This window comes from Diceros bicornis, chromosome 31 (assembly GCF_020826845.1).
Source record: "Diceros bicornis minor isolate mBicDic1 chromosome 31, mDicBic1.mat.cur, whole genome shotgun sequence".
In the NCBI taxonomy this organism is placed as follows: Eukaryota; Metazoa; Chordata; class Mammalia; order Perissodactyla; family Rhinocerotidae; genus Diceros; species Diceros bicornis.
Window position 1 is genome coordinate 33,514,042 of NC_080770.1, and position 21,161 is coordinate 33,535,202.

At 37.6% G+C, this 21,161-nt stretch overlaps 1 protein-coding gene across 3 annotated transcripts in view; it reads right to left on the bottom strand.

The window, feature by feature from the left end:
* The window catches only part of PDHX (pyruvate dehydrogenase complex component X), a 75,518-nt gene that overhangs the window by 41,502 nt on the left and 12,855 nt on the right, over positions 1-21,161 (bottom strand). For all 3 annotated transcript variants that reach the window (XM_058527160.1, XM_058527159.1, XM_058527161.1), the window contains exons 2-3: positions 16,660-16,740; positions 1,089-1,189 (exon numbers count right to left, since the gene is read on the bottom strand). In XM_058527160.1, coding sequence (XP_058383143.1) covers positions 1,089-1,189; positions 16,660-16,740 — 182 coding nt within the window. The remainder of the gene's footprint in view (positions 1-1,088; positions 1,190-16,659; positions 16,741-21,161) is intronic.

Sequence of the window (21,161 nt, forward strand, 5' to 3'; positions counted from 1 at the left end):
GTGATCCCTGTCCATTGGCAATTTTAAAAGTATTTTTTCAAAAAACCTTTTTGAACTTCTATTAACATATAACATATATAAAGAAATCACAGTATTTTTTCTAGAAACAATTTTTAATAGCTACATGATACTCCATATTTTCTTCTGTTATTTAAGTAACCTCTCGTACTGCTACACATTTTGGTTGAAAGGCTGAACTAACTTCAGCTTCTACTAATACTACCAAGTATTCAAGTTGTAGCTCCATAGTTTTAATTAGTCATAAAGCAAAGATTGCCCAGAGAAGAGTATTCAAAATTACTGCATATATTTAAATTTAGATCTAAAAGGAAATGACTTTGCTCTTGCTAGACCCACAAGCATAGTTTCCATAAAAATGCTCACGGAACAGAAAATATACTATCAAAAGACTGTCAACTCAATTATATTTAAGTACGTGAAATATTCTATACATACATCTATTTATATAAATATATTTTTAAACGTTTATAAAAATGTCCCAACTGTAAGGATGAGTGAATTGGACCAGGCCACCGAGAGTGGCTGTGAAATCTGCAGACAAGAATCTGCACAGGACAACTGCACACAGCCTTGCCCAGAGAACAGGAGCTGGGCAGACAGTCACTTTACATACTTCCAGCCCTGGGAGTCCTAGCGATGGATCAAGATGGGACTTTTTTTTTTTTCCCATGTAATAAAAGTAAAACCTTCCTTCTTTTTGATTTTATCAACTACAAACTTGAAAATTGCTAGCTCTAAGCTTTAACCTATACTTTCTTTGTCTTGGATTTCCACCTCAAATAATCTTCGCTCATACCTCAGGCCAGAATGCTTCTCATCCTCAACAAGAGAACCCAAAACACTGAGCACCAATGTCACAGTTGAAATAGTTCTATGTTATCTGATCATCACTGGCTATCATTAGACATTAACACTAAAATATTTTAAACATCTGAATTAAAAATGTATTATCTCAGATAATACAACACTAAAAACAAAGAGGTAAAAATAAAAGGCAACTTTATTTCAAGAAAATTTACATTTAGGAAATCTTCATCCTGTTGAAGACAATCAAAATAAAAACTTACCACTATTTTGGCCAAGATGCCATCATCACTTGCATCTAAGGTAACCACAGCTTTGTCAGTCTCTATTTCACATAAGGCATCTCCAGCACTCACGGCCTCACCTAGAAAACAACACTGGGTTTGTTCTGTTTTTTTAAATATACATATTAATATGTGAGTCTGTGTGTGTGTGTATGTGTGTAAAACATGAATAATGAATACCAAAATATTCAGTAGCTATTTCTGGGCTATGGAACTACAAGTAATTCTCATCATTGTGTGTGCGTGCGTGTGTGTGTGTATGTTTTGCTGTATTTTCCAAAAATACTATATTGGATATAAATTTTATTTGTTATAATAAAAAAAGGATTACAAAGATTACTGAGCAAATACTAAAAACAAAATCACATTTTAAAGATAATAGCAAGGAATGCATATCCTCCAAACATATCAATTTCAAACCCCACATTCCTTCCTTTTTTAATATACTTTATTATTCCATGAAGAGAAAAGTTTACAATTAATAGCACTTCTGGGTTAACATCATAGGGTGAGTTTAGAAATCCTGTTGGCACCACACAGCATAAACAAAGCCTATTGAGCATGAAAAGAGAAAATCAAAGATACAGCTGAGGTCAAACGAGAAACATTTCTGTGCAACAGAAACAAAATGGATACTCAACAATGTTGAGCAGAACCTGACTTGCTGGTTTCTGATCCAGAAGCAGGTTGGGGGCTGGGGGGGGGAGGGGGAGGCGGGAGGCAGTGTCCTTTTGAGTAAAGGGAATGAAAGTGGCCTGCTGAAGACCAGGACTCAAATCAGATTCTCTACTTAAAGCTAGGGTTGGGTTAGGGTCCTCTACTCATACAGGAGGCTCATAAAATGGGGAATCAAGCCTGCTGACCAGGACTGTGACTTTAATCAGGACTGTGGGGAACAAAACCACTGCCTCAACACCAGGATCTGAGCCAAGCCACTCTCCGGCTCTGTTACTGCAGCTACAGATATGTCCACTATCAACAGTAAAATCCCTAGAAAGGGGCTGGGGGAATGGGAGAAGAGGAGATGGGTGGGAAGACATCGACACACAAATCAAACCTTCCACTCAAAAGCAAACTGCAAAACAAAGTTCCAAAACATATGAAGAATTGTAACGCTAAGAAAGAAAACCCACAAAATCAATAACTGGAACAGAAATTCATTCCAGGTGCAGTTCATTTACTGCAACCTGCCAAAGATTTTAAAATAAGCATCTTGAGGATGTTCAGAAATATAAACGAAGGTAGAAGATCCATCACAAGAATAAGAGATTAAAAAAAGAATAATGTACAGAAATAAAACAAAATAATACCATGTAGAAAGGAAAAAACTAATTAGAAATCTTGGAAATGAAAAATACAGTCGTTGAAATAAAAAGAAACAATCAATGGGATATATTCTAGACTGGACATAGTGAAGTGAATTACTAAATCAAATATAGCATGAAGGAACTACCCAGAACTTAACAAAGAGAGATAAAAAGATAAAAAATAAAAAGAGCAGTTTAGAGAGACAGACTGAGGCTGCAACGTTTGTCTAATGGAGTTCCTAGCTTTAAGGGAAAAGACTGGAGGGAATGGTTAAGGAGCAATACATGAAGACATATTTGTTGAGAATTTCCAAGAACTGAAAAGAGAGATATATACCCTCAAAATGAAAGAGTTCTGAATGAGTTTGGAATAGCAGTTATCTATGGCGTATTGACTAGGAGGGGGCACAGGGAGCCTTGTAGCTTGCTGGAAATATTCTATATCTTGAGTAGGTAGTGGTAATCTCAATATATGTGTGTGTAAAAATTAATAGAGCTTACACGTTATGTAAGTTATCACATCAATAAAAAAATAAACAAGAAAAAAGAGTATTAGACTATGTAAACACTAATTCATATTAGATACACTGCAGAGAAACTGCACACTATCAACAACAAAAACAATCTTAAAAGCTATCAGAGGAAAAAAAACCAGATTACCTCAGTGGAATGACAGACTGAGAGCACACTTCTTAGCAGCTCAGAAGACAAGAGTCATATCTTCAAAAAGCTGAGGAAAAATAACTGTCTAGAATTTTATATGCAGCAAACCATCATTCAAGATTGAAGAAAAAGTATTTTTTAGACATATAAAGGCTAAGAAAATTTACCACTTATTGATGAACTATTACAAAATGCAGTTCATCAAGAAGAAAAGTGGACACAGAGGGGACCCATGGGCTACATGAAACAAGTTATCACAGAAACGGATAAAATGCTAACTACTAATCATTTAAAAGGTAATTTCTGAGGGTTTAAATACGTGTAAAACTCAAACTGTAAAAAATAATAAACTGGGTAAGGGAATGTTTAGTTGATAGTTAAAGCATGCTAAGAACTCTGATACAGATAAGCGGAAAAAACGCTGAATAACTCTAGACTTCACTGGAAAAATTTAATTAAGTATGTACCCCCAAAAACGTAATAGTACACACCAAAAAAAATATAAAAATAGAAATATAATTCACAGCAATCAAAAAACAAGAGAAAAAATTAAATAAAAACTGTCACCCAATAGAAGGCAGACACATAAAAAGAAAAAAAAAAAAGAATAAAAACAGAAAACACACAAAAATGATAGAAATAAGTCCAAATGTCTTAGTAATTGCAATAAATACAAATGGATTTAAACTACCTACTAAAAGCAGAAATCACCAAAATGAATACAAAAAAATAAAATCTGGGTAAATGTGGCTTACAAGAGACAGACCTAAAATGAAAACAGAATAAAAACACAGAGAGTGATACATATGTAACACACAAATACACTCCCTCACACACAAAACAAAAATAGCTGGTAAAGCAATATTAATACGCACATTCAACGAAAGAACATGAAGGAAAATCTAAAACACTCAGACAACAAATATGCTCTGAAAGTTCTCTGTACAGAAACTACTCCATTGCATACTAAGATGTTCATACAGATATTATAATATCTTCAGCTGAAATAGTTCAGAACTACCAAAATAAACTATTTTAATGAAATAAACAAACTTATCTGTTAGATGATATTTATTGAACACTTAAAATGTGCTGGGTCTCACCCCAAAGAGATTTTTCTACTCCACAAATATTTACTGAAAATGCATTAGGGCACCGAGGATACAGCAGTGGAGGGGAGAAAAGTCAAGACTTCTGCATTCAATAAGCCTGCTTACTCTCCACTGACAAGTTAACTGGAATCACAGTGGGATACAGTGAAATTACAGTCAGGACTCTATGAGAACACTCAGGACGGACATCTAATGCAGTTTTTGGAGGGTGAAAGAAGGCTTTTTAAAGAAAAAAAATGATACCTAATCTGAGCCTGAAAAGATGAGGATACAATCATGTAAAGGGCAGTGATCCAGGCAGCAGGCACGACACACCCAAAGCCCTGGGGCAAAAGGGACAGGAGGCTGGAGGATCTGGCTCCTGGCACCTGACAGAAGGGATGCCAGATTAGTGGGATGAGGTAAGCAGAGATCAGACCAAAAGGGACCCTTGTATGCCCTACAGAGAAAGCCACAGTACTAGGTTACATAACCTTACACACTGCTTTATAGGACAGACATTTCAGTAGTTAAAATAGATTGTCCTTCAAAAGGAAAAAAAATCACACCCTTATATGTTTCTGCTGTAACCATGGAAAAAACAATTGAACTAGGAACCTAACAATTAAATACTTCTTCTAGACTCCAAGGAAAGAAATTCTGGTCACAGGAAAATAGTAAAATGATGTTTTATCACTTGTGCTCGCCTATTTCAAATCCCAAACACCCTTTAAGAACCATCCACAAATTCTACTTCAGCCACAGATCAACCTAGATGATGCCGTTCCTATTCCTGAATTCCTACAGTAGTTGTAATTAATTTGAATGAATCACAAATTGTATTATAAAAAGTTGTTACTATTACTACTTCTTTTAAACTGGGCTTTCCTCGATTTATCAGACTTCTTCACTAATGTTTTATACTCTCCCTCATGCTCAAGGACTCCAGCTGGTGCCTCCACACACACAGAGTTTGAGATTAAACACTTCAGAAAAAAACTGCAATAATTTGACAAATCCTCATTTCCTTATAAGGTATACATCAAATTGTCCTTTATATCTCTTTTGTTTCTAACATTCGATTTGTAGTATGCTTCTAACATAACTTAGGTAGATTATTTCCTTTTTATTTTGTTTTAATTATATGTACACCTATTCACCTAACATAGACATATATATTAGCTTTATGAGAATGCTGAGAGAGAGAGAGAAAATGAAAAGAAACAGAGAAGGATCTATCCATCGTGTGGTGAACTTTCCCTAGGAACCACAGCAAAGTTTAAAACATCGTTATTATTATATAAGGGCACATTACCCCTAATTTATCATGAAACTAAAGTTCTATCTATCAATAATAAAACATAATGTAAATGCCTAAAGAAAAATTTGAGACTAAATAATGAGTCATGAAGATTCCAAATCTACTCAGTTTCAGCCTTGATCAATAATTGAGCGCTATAATTCAGAAAAGCTGCAAGGCATAATAGTTAAAACTCTTCCAACTCAGAGACAGGTTTGATTCCAAGTTCTGACGCTTAACTAGCAATCTTTTTTTTTTTTTTGTGAGGAAGATCAGCCCTGAGCTAACATCCATGCTAATCCTCCTCTTTTTGCTGAGGAAGACCGGCTCTGAGCTAACATCTATTGCCAATCCTCCTTTTTTCCCCCAAAGCCCCAGTAGATAGTTGTATGTCATAGCTGGACATCCTTCCAGTTGCTGCATGTGGGACGTGGCGTCAGCATGGCCGGAGAAGCGGTGCGTCGGTGCATGCCTGGGATCCGAACCCGGGCCGCCAGTAGCGGAGCGTACGCACTTAACTGCTAAGCCACGGGGCTGGCCCGCTAACTAGTAATCTTAACCAAGTTACTTAACCTCTCTGACTCAGGAAGGTTTTGAATGTGCAGTTACATTAAAAAAAAAATCATGGAACTGAAAATGTTAGGTTAACTCTTCACAAACATCTTCAAATAACACTTCAAAACAGCTTTAGATAAAAACATTAGGGATGTTATTAATAACCATTAAGAACCAAGATTCATTCTAGCTCCCTAGTCTATATTCTGTCATTTCAAACAGATCACTCGACAAACATTGGTGTATAACTAAGCATTCCGTATAAACACAGCGATAAGACAGGGTTGTATCCACGAGTTCATAGTCTAGAGAAGACTGAGAAGCTGGGGGAGAGCATCATGGATGGTGCGAGGGGACAGACGGGTCCTCAGCTGCCACGTTGATGGCTGACTGGGTGTAGGAGATGGCAGCCTTGCTGTGTCCCTGCGCCATCTCCTTGTGGTGTGTGTCAGCAGCCGAGGTGGAGCGGGCCCGGAGCGAGAGTGCGGGCCCCAGGAGGGGCCAGAGCAGAGGCCCGCCCGGGGGCCGCTCCCCAGCACCGAAGCCAGCAGCATCATCCTGTTCCTTTGTCCAGACGGGCAGCTGCCAGACCTGAGGACTGGAGTATACAGAGGCTTCTCTTTCTCTTTTTAAATTCTGGGTATGAAATACAGTCTTCATGAAACACAGTTAATGGTGATGTTTATGTGATTAACTAAACACATCCTGTGGCCTTCACAAAATAACTTTGTTCTGCCAAACATTAAGAATAAAGGTCTTTATTTAAAAGGTGTGTGTAGTGGTAGTGGTGGCGGAGAGTTAGTTTTTATCTGTAAGACCAAATAAATCACACCTACATGAGCATTAAAGGAAAAACCTCTTCTTAGTGCTATGCTGAACCACGATGACAACCAGGATTAGACAGAAATGTCAATTGTTTACTCAACGAATACGTACAAGCTGCCTCTATGTGAATGACATTGTGCAAGACACCATGGTAAAAAGTAATGCAACAGACCTGCTTCGAGAAGCTCCTAATCTGACTGAAGAAGAGCACGAACAAGCAGACAATGCCATCCCGTCTGATCAGTGTCTACAGCGATGTGAGAAGACAGAGAAGTCCCTAGGCAGTGTTTGCCAACTCTTCCCCCTTCACCACACACACACACACAAAAGGGTATCATTTCCATGGCCCAAGACCCAGGTGACCTGGCTCCTGGGCCGGCTGAGGTCCTGCCCGAGGGCTGACGGCGTGAGCAGCGGTTTGAGGAGACTGCTGGGCGAAGCTACCTCCCTCACAGCCTTCTGCCCTCATACATTTCGTTGCGCTGCCCGTTTCAAGCGCTTGACACCCACGTGGCTAGTGGTGACTGTACTGGAGAGTGCAGACACAGAGCATTTCTAGCACGACAGAAAGTTTATTGAACAATACTGTAATTTATAATTCTACTCACCCATTCTAAAATTCTGACACAATAGAAATCTTAAAGATAAACGTAAAAAAGCATTAATGATGGAATGCAATTCAGCAATAAAAGGAATGAACTGCTGATACATGCTACAACATGCATGAACCTCAAAATCATGCTAAATGGAAGACGCCAGTCACAAAAAACTAGATATTATATGATTCTATTTACATGAAATGTCGAGAAAAAGCAAAATTTTAGAAACAGAAAGCAGATCAGGTTAGGGATGGGAGAAGGAAGTGATTGCAATCAGCCACCAGGGATCTTTTTGGATGACAGAAATGTCCTAAAACTGGATTTTAATGATGGTTGTACAACTCTATATATTTACAAAAAAATCACTGAATTATGCACTTAAAATAGGTGGTATAGTATGTAAATTATAGTATATTTATTGAGATATACCTTAGCTGTTAAAATAGTAGTAAACAGTGAAGCTATTTACAAAATGCACATTTCAAAAATTTTCCATTTTAGCACCAGAGACATGTATACAAATCCCCAGAAATAAGAGAAACCAATCTTCTACAACAGAAACCAGAGACCCATATAACTCTCTGGTGGCACCTAGTGATAACACTTCAGTGATAAACTCCTGCAAAACAGTTTCACTTCTGAATTTTACACACTACATTAGTGAGATACGGCCTAAGATTCACATGAAAACTATTTGAAATATTCAAAATTGCGAGTCACATGACAGAAGGAATGCCCATATAAAATGACAGTCTGAGATAACACCAAGAGCAGCATCACTGCGGGAGCACGTTGTATGCACGTTCCAGACACCGCTCGGCTAAGTACATCACATAACTATCTCAGCCCAGTGCCGTTCCACAGCGTTTCCCGACATGCTCTTAAACATTTCAAGAAAGAAAACAACGTTTTTCATACCCTCAAATATTCTCTCACAAAAAGGGGGAACAAGAATATTTTCATCTTTTTGTTACTTTGTTTAACAGATTTGACCTTTCAATTGAGGAAAAACTGAACTACATCCACTTTAATTAAACTGGAAATATTTGAAGCATCCTTTTCTCCCCCAAATAACAAACTTGTAATAAAGATGTGGAATTACAGTTCAATTCACCTTTCAAGAGATTTTGAAATTGTACATGTTACCTAGCACTTTTGAAATGTTTTCTCTACTAATTTTATGATGCAAATTCTTAACCCCGACTGAAATTAAGGATTCTAATACTCACTACAAAGCTACTTTTCTAGCATTCATTAGACCAACAAAGATGGGAATAATTTATATGCTCTATTATTCCATGTTTCCATGACTTCAAAAAAGAAAATGAAATTGAGTTATCACAGAATTCTGAAGCCAGGGATATACCTTAGATCTCACGTAGTTCAACTCACTCCCAGATACTTCACGACAGAGTGTGAACCCCAAAGGACACATGGTGATTCCTAGGCCAGAGTTCTTTACACTGGACCCTTATTGTCTTGGCCACACACACAGACACACACACGACATTAGTAATAGTACACACACACACACACACGACATTAGTAATAGTACACACACACACACACGACATTAGTAATAGTAGTTGTGAATTACAGAGTCTCAGATTTTCAAGAAATCTTAAAGGTTTGTAACACCGAACTGCTATCCACTGAAGTGTGACCAGATCATTAGCCTTTGCTTAAAAATAAACTAGATTCATAATTAGATACAACACTACTCTTTCTCATGAAAAAAATCTCAATCCTCTTCACGTTTGAAGGTCTAATCTCATTGTTTTAAATAACAGCATACATTAATAAAGATCTCAAGATAAAATTTTTAAAAAACACAGCTAATAAGAGAAAAAGGTATATAAAAAGTTTTCTGCCAGAACATAAATGTTTTTAACACAGAATGACTAAACCAGTTATTATAAATGTATCAAGCACCAAACCTGCTTAGACACATACAGTCCCACTCATGTGTACAGTACCTAAATGTTAATGAAAAGAAAATTATGCTCAAAAGATCACAATTAAATCACAAAGGTGATGAACTTAAAAAGAAGGCAGTGAATTATTGAGAACCAAGGATTAAGCTTGCTCTCAATTATTTATAACATATTGGTAAATAACCATTTCTCCTCAGGTGACAGAACACACAATTTTAAGAGCAGCCTTCAGGGAAACATGCTGCAGGGGCTCCAAGTACAGCCTGGTTTGTCCTATATGAAACAGCACATTGTCATCAAAGTGAAAAAGAACAGACTGATGAGACCATATGTCTCTTGGCTCTTCATCATCGTCTCCATATTCTAATGGGCGTGAATAACTTAGCAGACTGCCAGCGAGCCAGAAGTCTGAGAGATAAATGTGGTCCAAAGAATCTTCTTATCTACTTGCCCATCAGTTCTCCAAGTGTGAAGAGATTTCATCTTTTTATAATAATGCTAAAAGGCTGTTCTGTGTCTGAATCATTATTTAACGACACCAACAATCTGTCACATTGAATATAGAAATAGCCAAAGCTCTGTAATTCATCAGGAAAAGCAAACCTAAAAATAGACTCCAACTGATTACATTATTTATAAAGGTGAAACTTCCTTAGATACCGGTAATTACTTTAAAGGATGGCAGCAACCATGCAGAGCCAATTGCTCAAAGTGCTTCCTAATGAAACACTGGCTCTTTCATTTATATGACGTATGTCTTTTCAAATTCTAGAAAGTTCTCCGCCATTTTTTCTTTGAATATGACCTCTTCCTCATCCTCTCTTTTTTTCTCCTTCTGGAAATCCTCCTATCGGATTATCAAATGGTTCTTATTTTATTCTTCATGTCTCAACTTCTCTTTCATATTTTCTACTGCTTTATATCTGCTGTGTGTAAGCTAACTTTTTCAGGTTAGTCTTCATCACAAATTCATTGGTCAGTCACATCTAATCACACTTTAATCAAACCTTGAGTTTTTTGTTTTTCAATTTTAGAGACAATACTTTTCATTCCTAGAAGTTCTATTTATCCTTTTCAAATGTGCCTGAACTTTTGGATAGTGTGTCTTTTTTCATATTTTCAATTCCTTCTCTTACGTTTTTAGTCATTTTAAACAGACATTTTTATGTATCTAATAATTCCCAACTGACTGAAGTTCTTGGAGATCTAGTCCTGCTGCTTGTTATGTCCACCGATTTTTGCTCCTAAAAGACTGCTTCCTTGTGCATTATTAAATTTGAGATTGTGAACTCTTGGAAAGCGGGCTTTATCTGGGAATCTTCTGTGGCTTGGATTAGATGCAGCGTCCTTCCAGAATAATGGCTTCTGCCAGGTACCCCAGGAAGACCATCAGCCCAGGACCACCTTACCTTTTCCTGTGGGTTCAGAAAATGCAAGTACTATAAATTTGGACCCCAAAGCCTCATGAGGACAGGCCCATGAGAGCAAATTTTCAAGGGAGTAGGCATTCTTATTCCAAATAGATCTCAAGTCAAGCAAATAAATTTGCCTATCAAATGGCATTAAAATCCATTCACATGTTGACAACTCTCAAATTTCTATGTCTAAGCCAGACTTCATTCCTGAACTTCAACTCCTACAACCAATTGTCTACTGAACATCTTCCCTTGAACGTCTAGTAAGCATCTCAAACGTTACCACATCCAAACCTGAATCTAATTTTTGATTTCCATCCCTCCCTCTCCCCCCACCCCAAAAATACCTGTTCCCCATCTCAGCTATTCCAGTCTTCTAGGCCCAGTGGGGCACGTGGCTTCAAGTCTCACTCTCTACTCTGGACGCTGCTGACACTTGGTGGCTCCTAACTCTTGAGTTAAAGCTCAACTTACTTTTAAAAGATTTGTTTTATAACGTTACATCCAGTAGTGAGGAGAAGCTTTTTCCCATCTACTTAGACGGTCATATTGACTACAAGTCCTCAGCACTGGCTTTTTTTTTGGGGGAGGGGGCGGGGGGGGATTGGCCCTGAGCTAACATCTGTTGCCAATCTTCCTCTTTTTGCTTGAGGAAGATTGGTCCTAACCTAACCTCTGTGCCAACCTTCCTCTATTTTGCACATAGGACGCCATCACAGCATGGTTTGATGAGCAGTGTATAGGTCCACACCTGGGATCCAAACCCGTGAACCCTGGGCCACTGAAGCAGAGCGCGCGAACTCAACCACTAAGCCACCAGGCCAGCTCCCAGCATTGGTTTTCTAAATGTGAACAGGCAAATGGGCCTACTTAAATTCTCTATAGTTAGCTTTTGATACCAGAATGTTCTTAGGTTCCATTGAGCACTGTTCCATTCAGTGTAATGCTACTAACACAGCTCAAGAAAGCACACAGAAACCAGAGCCTAAAAAATAACCATGAGTGTGGGTATATCTTGGCTTTAGGATAAGGACCCTCACAGACTGACAAACTGCAGATTGCAATTCAAGATCCTTCCTATAACCTATCTTACCTCACACCCACTATGCCCTTAATGCAGCCAGAACTACCTGCTATTACTAAAATATATGTCGTGACATCTCACTTCTAAGATTTTGCCCATATTGTTTACACTACCTAGAATATCCTTCATTCTCACCACTTTTTTTTTTTTTTTAAAGCCCATTTATTCTACAAGGACCAGCTCCAATAGTACCTCATCTGCAAAGCCTTCTCAGATCCCTGTCACATTTCCTGCTTTTGGCTTACTCTCTCTTCTGCCAATATATTTACTAACTGACTACTTACAGTGCTATTGGGTCTGCTCCATTACTATGCTAGTCATAACAGGGAAAGGAGATCTATCAAAACTCAGACGTATTCCCCTTGAGAAACAGAATTAAGTAATGCTTCCAATCACACGTGGTATCTAGCACATGAAGGACCAGTCATAGTCATCTGGATAGCCCCACTGAACCATACCTCTTAACCTCCATATTGGCCCAATCCATAGTCCCAAACTCCTGCTGTGAGGCCCATTCTGTAATCTATCTTGTTGCCTTTCCTAGCACCCCTGTCTCCCTCAAAGAACTGGGGCCTTCTCCCAAACTCCCAAGCTCATTTGGCTTGGGTTCTGAAGTAAATACTGCAGCCCTCTTCCTGATCCCCACACTTGTCATCACTGGCAGTAGTGATGCTGTGAATGGCTCCATCTCCTGCAATCACAACATAACTCTGTCAGACTCGGAATTCTTGCCCACTGCCTAAACTCTCTCCATGCTATTTTATAAGCACTAGACTGGACCACTCTATATCAACATTTGCCTGGATGACATCTGTGCCCACCAAAACACATACGAATACCCTAGAAGTCCTTGCCACAGGTAGTCTCTGGAATCAGACAAGTTCTCCCAGGCCACGTCCTTCATTTTCAACTCACTCTTCCCTCCTCTCTATCCATTTTTACACTTGGCTCACCATTTCTCAAGCAGCATAATAATGGCTGTGGGGAATTCATCTGGTCACTATAATTTCTCTGTACATCTGTTGAACAATCCCTAATAGGGACCGGAGACTCATCCACTTTCCTCCACGAAAGTTTAACATGTTGAGAATGAGTAGAGCATAGGGAAAGACGGTTACACAGGGTGCTAAAAGATGCTGTCCTGGGGGCTGGCCTGGTGGCGTAGTGGTTAAGTTTGCGTACTCTGCTTCAGCGGCCTGGGCTTTACAGGTTCGGATTCCAGGCGAGGACCTAGACACTGCTCATCAAGCCATGCTGTGGTGGCAAGCCACATACAAAGTGGAAGAAGACTGGCACAGATGTTAGCTCAGGGTCAATCTTCCTCAAGCAAAAATAAAAAAGAAGCTGCCCTCCCAGGAGGGGAGAGGCCTGCTACTCCACCACCACATGTGGCAATGACCAGAGTAAGAAAAAAGGAAAAGAAGGCAGCTGCCAGAAAAATAAAAGGTCTCCTTCCCCAACTTCTTTCACAGGAACTGTTCCTTTGCGCTGCATTACGAACACTGCGGCACATTCACCGCTTTGGCCCTCACGGTCTTAGTCTTATTTTCTAAGCACCATATTGAGCACTTAAATCTGGCAAAATGGTTGCTATAAACAGTAGACTAATATAGCTTTATAGGTAGTATTGTAGCAAATATTTTCTTGGTAATAGCAACATTCTAATTCACCTGGAGCTTACAAAAAGGTGAGGAAAGAGTAGTTTCTCACTCCAAATTAAATCTCAAAGGCTATTTATTGATTGTACGACTTTTAAAAATATATACTATTACAAAAATTTCAAACATATACAAAAGTAGTGAGGAAAGTTAATGAAGCCACACATACCTTTCATCCAACTTAAACAATTGTCAACTGATTCACAAACAGTCTTGCTTCATCTCTATCCTGTCCCATCCTTTTATCCACCACCAGAGTTATTGTGAAGTTAATCCCAGACAATCATTTCATACATAAGGATTTCAACTCATCTCTCTTAATAAGATTTTTTTAAAAATATAACCACAATATCACTAAACCTCTAAAATGATTAATTCTTTAATATCATTAAATATACCATTTTCAAATGTCCCCAAATGTTTTATTTGCTTGAATCATAATCAAAATATGGTCCGAACATTGGAATTGGTCTCTTAATCTCTTTCAAGCTATAGGTTCCCCTCCCTCCTTCCTTTGCCCACCCCCTCCTGCCCCTTGAAATTGATTTGTTGAAGGAACTGGCCTGTGGAATTCCTCACAGTCTGAGTTTTGCTCATATACTCCTCATGGTGTCATTGAGTTCATCCCTCTTTCCCTGGTATTTCCTGGAAAATGGTAGGTAGAGCTACAGGCTTGATCATATCCAGTTCTGGCAAGACAACTTCGTATCTGGCGTCTGGGTGTACTAACATCAGGAAGCATGTAATATCTGGTTTTCTCTCTTTTTGTGTTATTAGCAGCCATTGACAATCACTGGTTATATCCTTCACTTCATTAGAGGATGCAAAATGGTGATACAGTAACATTCTATCACTCCTCTATCTTTTAAGAGTTGGGATATGCTAACAATGAGAAACTTATTCTCATCAACTATTGGTTATCCTGAGCTACAGTTAAGATTGGAAAGGCAGGAAAAAAAAACTTGAGTCTTTCCACTCATGAAAGTTTTCAAAATGAGTTAATTTACTAGCATCCTTCAAAGAAGAACAATAATTAGTAGTTTTTTTCTTTAGTATTATTGTGAACTTTGGATTCAAATACATTTCATGTGTTTCAATACACGGCACTCATTCTCCTTATTGACCATCAGGTTGCCCCATCTTTAGCTCCTGAGTCCTTTAGGATGTCCTCGGGAGTTCTCATAGCTTCTTCGCCTTCTAAATTGACAAGATGTTCCAAGCTCATCTTGTACCTACATTTCCTGCCCAGAACTGGAAGCAGCTATTTTCCAAGGATCTTTAGTTCACTTTAGTGGGAGTTGGCATTTACAGACTACGGTCTGGTTGCTAGGGGTGCTCACTGCTACTGGGCTGGTCCTTTTTCCAGGCTCTGCTAGCAAAAGAGCTGGAAAATTCATCATCACAAGATCGCTCCTTGACTTTAGCTATCTTTTAACTGTCTCTCCTTTAAACCACACCAAAAGTCTGGGTTCCCTGTGATATCATCTTAATCACTATATTTTCTTTATCCCATTAAATACACACAAAAGCCTTAGAATAACAATACCAACATAACCACTTTACGATTACACTAAACAGTTTAGGATTCTTTTTTTTTGAGATGTCTTTGTCCCTCAGTTATTATCTATTAGGGATATATGGTCAAGTTTACTGAGATTTGAAATAATCCCTCTCTGTATGGTTATATCAGCCACTCAATATATAATTAGGTTCATCTGTTTCAATTTGTTTTCACTTTTGGGGATCTTTTAAATTTTAATTTTGTTTTAAAATTATTCAAAATATGTATATGGTTCCAAAGTTAAAGAAACGAAACAAGATATATTCAGAGAAGTTTAGCTTCCACTTTCTCCACCACACTGTTCCCTCCAGTGGTTACTCTCTAGGTAACCATTTGTTGTTCAATTTTCGTTTTATCCTTTCTTTTTAATTTTTCAAATATTAGTACTCCCATCCCTTTCTTCAATGAATGATACATACTATACCTACTTGTCTCCACTCTGCTATTTTCCCTGAAGATCACTCTACAGTAGTATAAACAGATACTCTTCATTTCGTTTTATATTGTGGATGCAGCATAAGTTATTCAGCAAATCCGGTATTGATCAACATTTGGGTTGTTTCCACCTTTTGCTATTATTTGCTGTATCTAACCATTTGTTCACGTATCTTGACTATTTTCCTACTGAGTTGACAGTTTTCGTATTCTCCAGTTTTGGGGGATATTAACCCTTTGTGATAAAAATTGCAAATACCCTTTCTAATTTGTCACTTCTTTTTTTACTTCACTTATTGTGTTTTCAGCTATACTAAAGTTATTATTTTTATCATCAAATTTATCAATATTACCCTTACTGCATCTGGATTTTCAGTTGTAGTTAGGATGTTTATTCCACTTCCAAGTTCAGAGGAATTCACCAATTTTTTTCATAGTACTTGGATGGTTTCATTTTTGTACATTATGTGTCTGATTCATTTGTAATTTTTCCTTGGCAGAGTACAAAGAATAAATATGAGATCACCTTCCTTCATTAGACACTAAACACCCATGCGCAGCTGAGTCTACTTCCTCATTTTCTATTCGGTTCTATTAATCTGTCTTTTTAAGCACCAATACTACACTTTTAATTATGGGGGCTTAACAATATGTTTCGATATCTAGTAGGGCTATAACCTTCCTCCACTGCTCTTCTTTTGAGAGCCTTCCTTATTACTCTTATTTGTTCTTTCCAATGAAATTTATAATCAACTTGCCTAGCCCAGGAAAAACACACATACACACACACACACGACAAACACACAGAATCATCATAAAGTTATAAATTAACTTAAGGGGATCAACAAATTTATGATGTTGAAACTAAAAGCTAAGTATGAGGAGTAAAACTTAGAAAAAAGCCTTAAAATATTTTACCAATCTCCGCTTGTGAAAAGATAGGGGTTAAACCCAGAAAATCTTTGCTACATTACCATGGGAAAATTTTATTTAAACAAACTTAGATTAACTATTAAACGAATCCAATTTATCTCATATATATCACGTACTATGTAATACAACTCATTAGAAAAAAACCAAAACGGTCAAAATAACACAAGGCATCAGTAATGTACTTGCTCACCTTCCTTTTTCAGCCATTTCACAATGTTCCCTTCCTCCATTGTAGGAGACAGTGACGGCATTAGTATCTTAATAGGATCAGCTGGAAGTAAAAAAAAGGAAAGATTAGCCCCAACAAAGTAACGTACTTCCTGAGGCATCAATCAAAAGTTCAAGTAAATTAATATCAAATTCAATTTGAAAAAGAAAATATTCTGAAGTCTAAAAGACTTCCAACCGATCAAACTAAGCGTCCAGTAAACAGTATGGAAACATAAAATTCTCAACTTTTTAAAAATAACAATCTGGAATACTTTCAACTCCTAGTCCTCTATGCTTTTTTGCTTTTTTTTTTTTTTTTTTTTTTGCTAAGGAAGACTAGCCCTGAGCTAACATTTGTTACCAATCTTCCTCTATTTTGTATGCGAGTTGCTACTTCAGCATGGCTGATGAGTGGTGTAGGTCTGCGCTGGGGAACCGAACCTACAAACCCAGTCTGCTGAAGCAGAGCGCACCAACCTTAACCAGTAGGCCATGGGGCCAGCCCTCCTCTGTGCATACTTTTAAGCTAGGTGCTTAAAAGATTAAAAACAAAAATTTTGACTTATGTTTCATCTTCTTCCCCTTTTGTTGCTGAAAAAAATATTTACAAGTAAAATGACCAAAGGAAAAGATAAATAAGAAAATAATAATAAAAAAAAACTAGGGTTCTGACAACTTAAAACAAAATAATCAAATCAGACTTTAAGAAATTGGTTGCATTTTCATTTTCCTCTGATATTATACTCTTCAAGAATGAAAGGTTCTTACTGATAAGTGTGAATGAAAGGAAAAGTTTGTCTTGTCAAGGATGATTAACCTAAGTAGTTAATCTCAAATAATGTTCCATTCCACAACTCACCGGGGACCCACAAAGGCCGACTCAAACCAGGACGGCCTCTCAATGACACACAGCTGCTTTCCCTAGGTATCCACAAAGGAGACACTCCCGCTATTTGGCCAGATGGGGTTCCCAGTAGTCATCTGCTGCCCAAGACCATAATCAAACAGCACACAGCTGTTAGATGACAAACTTATGTGAAGTTTGTACTAATAAAATAGTTAACAGCATGCGCCAGCTCTTAGCAGTAGCCATGGTAACAAATTACATTACCTGAAATCTTCCACTGAACCTAGTCTCTCCTCAGATTATTCAATTCTGTGACTCCAAAAAGCAAAACAACGCACCATATCTAACATATTTCAAATGTGGAAGAGGGTAGAATGGGGCTTCTTTTTTTTCCATTGATGCTTTAGGGTTAAAAGGAAGGGAACTGAATACTAATGTTAAATGAGGTTAAGTATTTCCTTTGGGAAACTGAACTAATTTTACTGTCATTTCAAATGGAGAGTTCCTATGGCTTTACGGTAAAGGAGTTTCATCTCTGAAGCATTTCGAAGGAAGCTTCTGTCCCCTCTCCACTTTTCCTTCTCTCCTCTCTAAAGAACTGGGAAATGGACCCAAGCATACATACCTGCCTTTCAGCCTTTTCCTCATTTTGTTTTAAGACTTGCCTGCCAATAGGGAACCTGCATTTTCCTTGCAGCTCTTCTATGTGCTAGGCCTAAATGCACCTGCCTTTCAAAGGCAGACAGCAAGCCCACCTCTCTCTGTCGCCGCCACCAGGGCCCACTGGGCGTGAGGAAGCAATTCAGGTCTGTGTGTTTGTTTTGTATATACAAACTTTCCCTCTCAAACAAAAGCCCAAAGTGTAAATATAGGGTTGTACTGGGAAGTCCAACTGTACAAGGCCACAGATCTAAGTCACATTTTCCAATCCAACAAAACCATCAGCATCAAGACTGTTACTTTGATCTCCATCTGTCTGACTTTTTTGCCTCTGTCTCAATCGGTACCAAACTCCAAGAAGAGTAGAAAAGTAGACTTATCATTCCTAATACCCCAAAAATGATAGAGCCCAAACCAATTTCATCAATGAGAAAACTACAATCCATTGATTAAAGGATTTGAATTCTGTCTGCCTAACTCTCAAGGCTGTACTCTACTACACGGCACTACCTCTCATCATTAATCGATGATCCTTACAAATATGGATCATCAGTTAATCACTGGTTATTCACAGCCTACTCACTCAGAAATTCAAACACAGCAAACCAGACATATCAAGTCCACGTGAGCATTCTTCATATGTCCAGTCAAACATCTTAATAAACACTTTGCCTACCTTGGGCATAAAGAATTCCTGTACTAAGAAACCACTTTTACTACTGACAATGAATATTTTGAATGTAGAAGAGAACAGGTCATTGTTTAAGTGCATTATATCTTGGAATTAAGGGAGGAAAAATAGCCACAATGAGTTTCCTGACTCCTGACATCATTAAAACATACAATTATCTCAGAAGAGCCTGGAGAACACAGGCCAACAGCTCCTGTGCACTACTACGTCTCTCAGTAACTTTCACCACTACAGTTTCATTTAACTTGCAAGCTGCCTCTAGTTGAAATGCAAATTATGACTGGAACATAGCTTAAAATATCTTCCCATATTTTCTTTAGTAAAATGAGTTCTTGTGGATTAAAAGAGGCACATTAAGACACTGAACAGGTAGAAAATAATGCAAACTACTATGCACAACCTCAGGGCACTGCAGTCTAGGAAACACTGGAGCAGTAACCTCCTGAGTGAATGAGACTGAGGGAAGTGGGCTTAGGAAAGTACACACAGGCAAACTTTGTTTTGATACACTGGAACATCAGCGATGCATCTCCAAACCCAAACCTAACAAGCCTACACTTGACTGCAAGAGTTCTTCCAAAGTGCTCAAAGCTTGATACTCGACACATTTGGAAATGATAAAATGAGCTGTCTAATCCCCTACATTATGTTGTGTCTATTATCTTTTCCACTTTTTACACGGTTTGATGAAGAAAACAAAAACATTTGCCTAAAGAATGTATAGCCAGCTCAAGCCTCAGCATTTAATCTTTTTAAGGGTCATAATGACAAATGGGATTAAAAAAAAAAAGAAAACAGACAAACAAACAAAAACTACCTTCTAATAGCATCCTAACAAGAGGCCAGCCTCTTCTTGAAAAGCATAGCTTAAAACAAGTCCCAATATGATGCTTCTTTTAAAACGTTCAAGCCTGGCATTATGAGATGGACTATTTCATAATCACATACATATTAAATTTATACATCAAATAGAGTTCCACTACAAAGAAGCAAAAGAAATGGACTTCACCAAGTCTATGACCAGATTCCAATTTATGACAAACACTAAATTGATTCTCTCAACACAAAGGCTCTCTTCAGTATTTTTACACTTGGTTCTGGTTGCCATGATACAATTCACATTTATTTTATGAGTCTATCTCCTACTATAATCTCTCACCTACAAGACCTTCACATTTCCATTACTCCTGACATTAAGGACTATATTATGAAACTTTTACATTTATTGAGTATTATTTTCCAAATTACCACATCAAAAACCTCAAAAATTTTCATATTTTAAAAGTCAAAAGAACAATCATTCCTCATACAATCACCCTTCATGGATGAATTGAAATTGCTTTTCTGAATAATGGCAATAAAGTATAAAAATCCTGTAATAGATCAGTGTCCTTACTCTGGAACGAAGGTCACAAAAACCAGACAGACGTTTTGGATATCTCCATTACTCACTTCTACCCCTTGATTGATCGTACTGGCTTACTAGGCAGAGCAAAACATGCAATGTATTTTCTGATTAATCTAACCAATCTATCTGCAGACTCTCATGCTAGAAAATCATTTCAAAATGTAAGCATTAATTTATTAATACTGGTACGTATTCATTCTAGTGTATGCTCTTTCCACTGGAACATTATACACATCTTTTCCAAATGTACTTTTCCAGTGGGAAAGTAATTATACAATCATAATACCAGTTCTGAGTGACAGGGCTGCAAATAATTAACATTTACACTTTATGGTCAATTCTATTAAGATATTATGGGCTTTTCTAGACTCCTTGTAATTTTAACCTATACCCAATATTGTTTAATTTCATTAGCAATTAAATACAGCTTCCCTTTTCACTCCAGTAAGCAGTACATTCTACCTCTCTCCTGTCAAATTGAGGAGGCCTTGAAACGTGCACCAATTATATTTCCTACTAACGACTGGGCACAACCACAGGTGAAAATAAAGGAAATGTGCTTTTTTCCTCCACTGATCGTATGAGTTATTTCAATTAGTGCTCAAAAAAAAAATACCCAAAATTTAGTTAGAATTTAACCCTTTTGTAGTCATTTTAGTGTTCTATTCCTTTTTATCAAGCTAATAAATTATATCTAATGGCTTATAAAATCTGCCCTCCCACAGGAGTTAAAAATCATATTTAAAATTTTTTAAGATAACTACAGTAATGTGAAATTCCAGCTTATATTTAAACATACTGATTTTAAAAGTAGAGTCTCACAAATCATTACAACTGTCTTAATCTTTTTTCGTGCCTCAATAGAACGATACAATA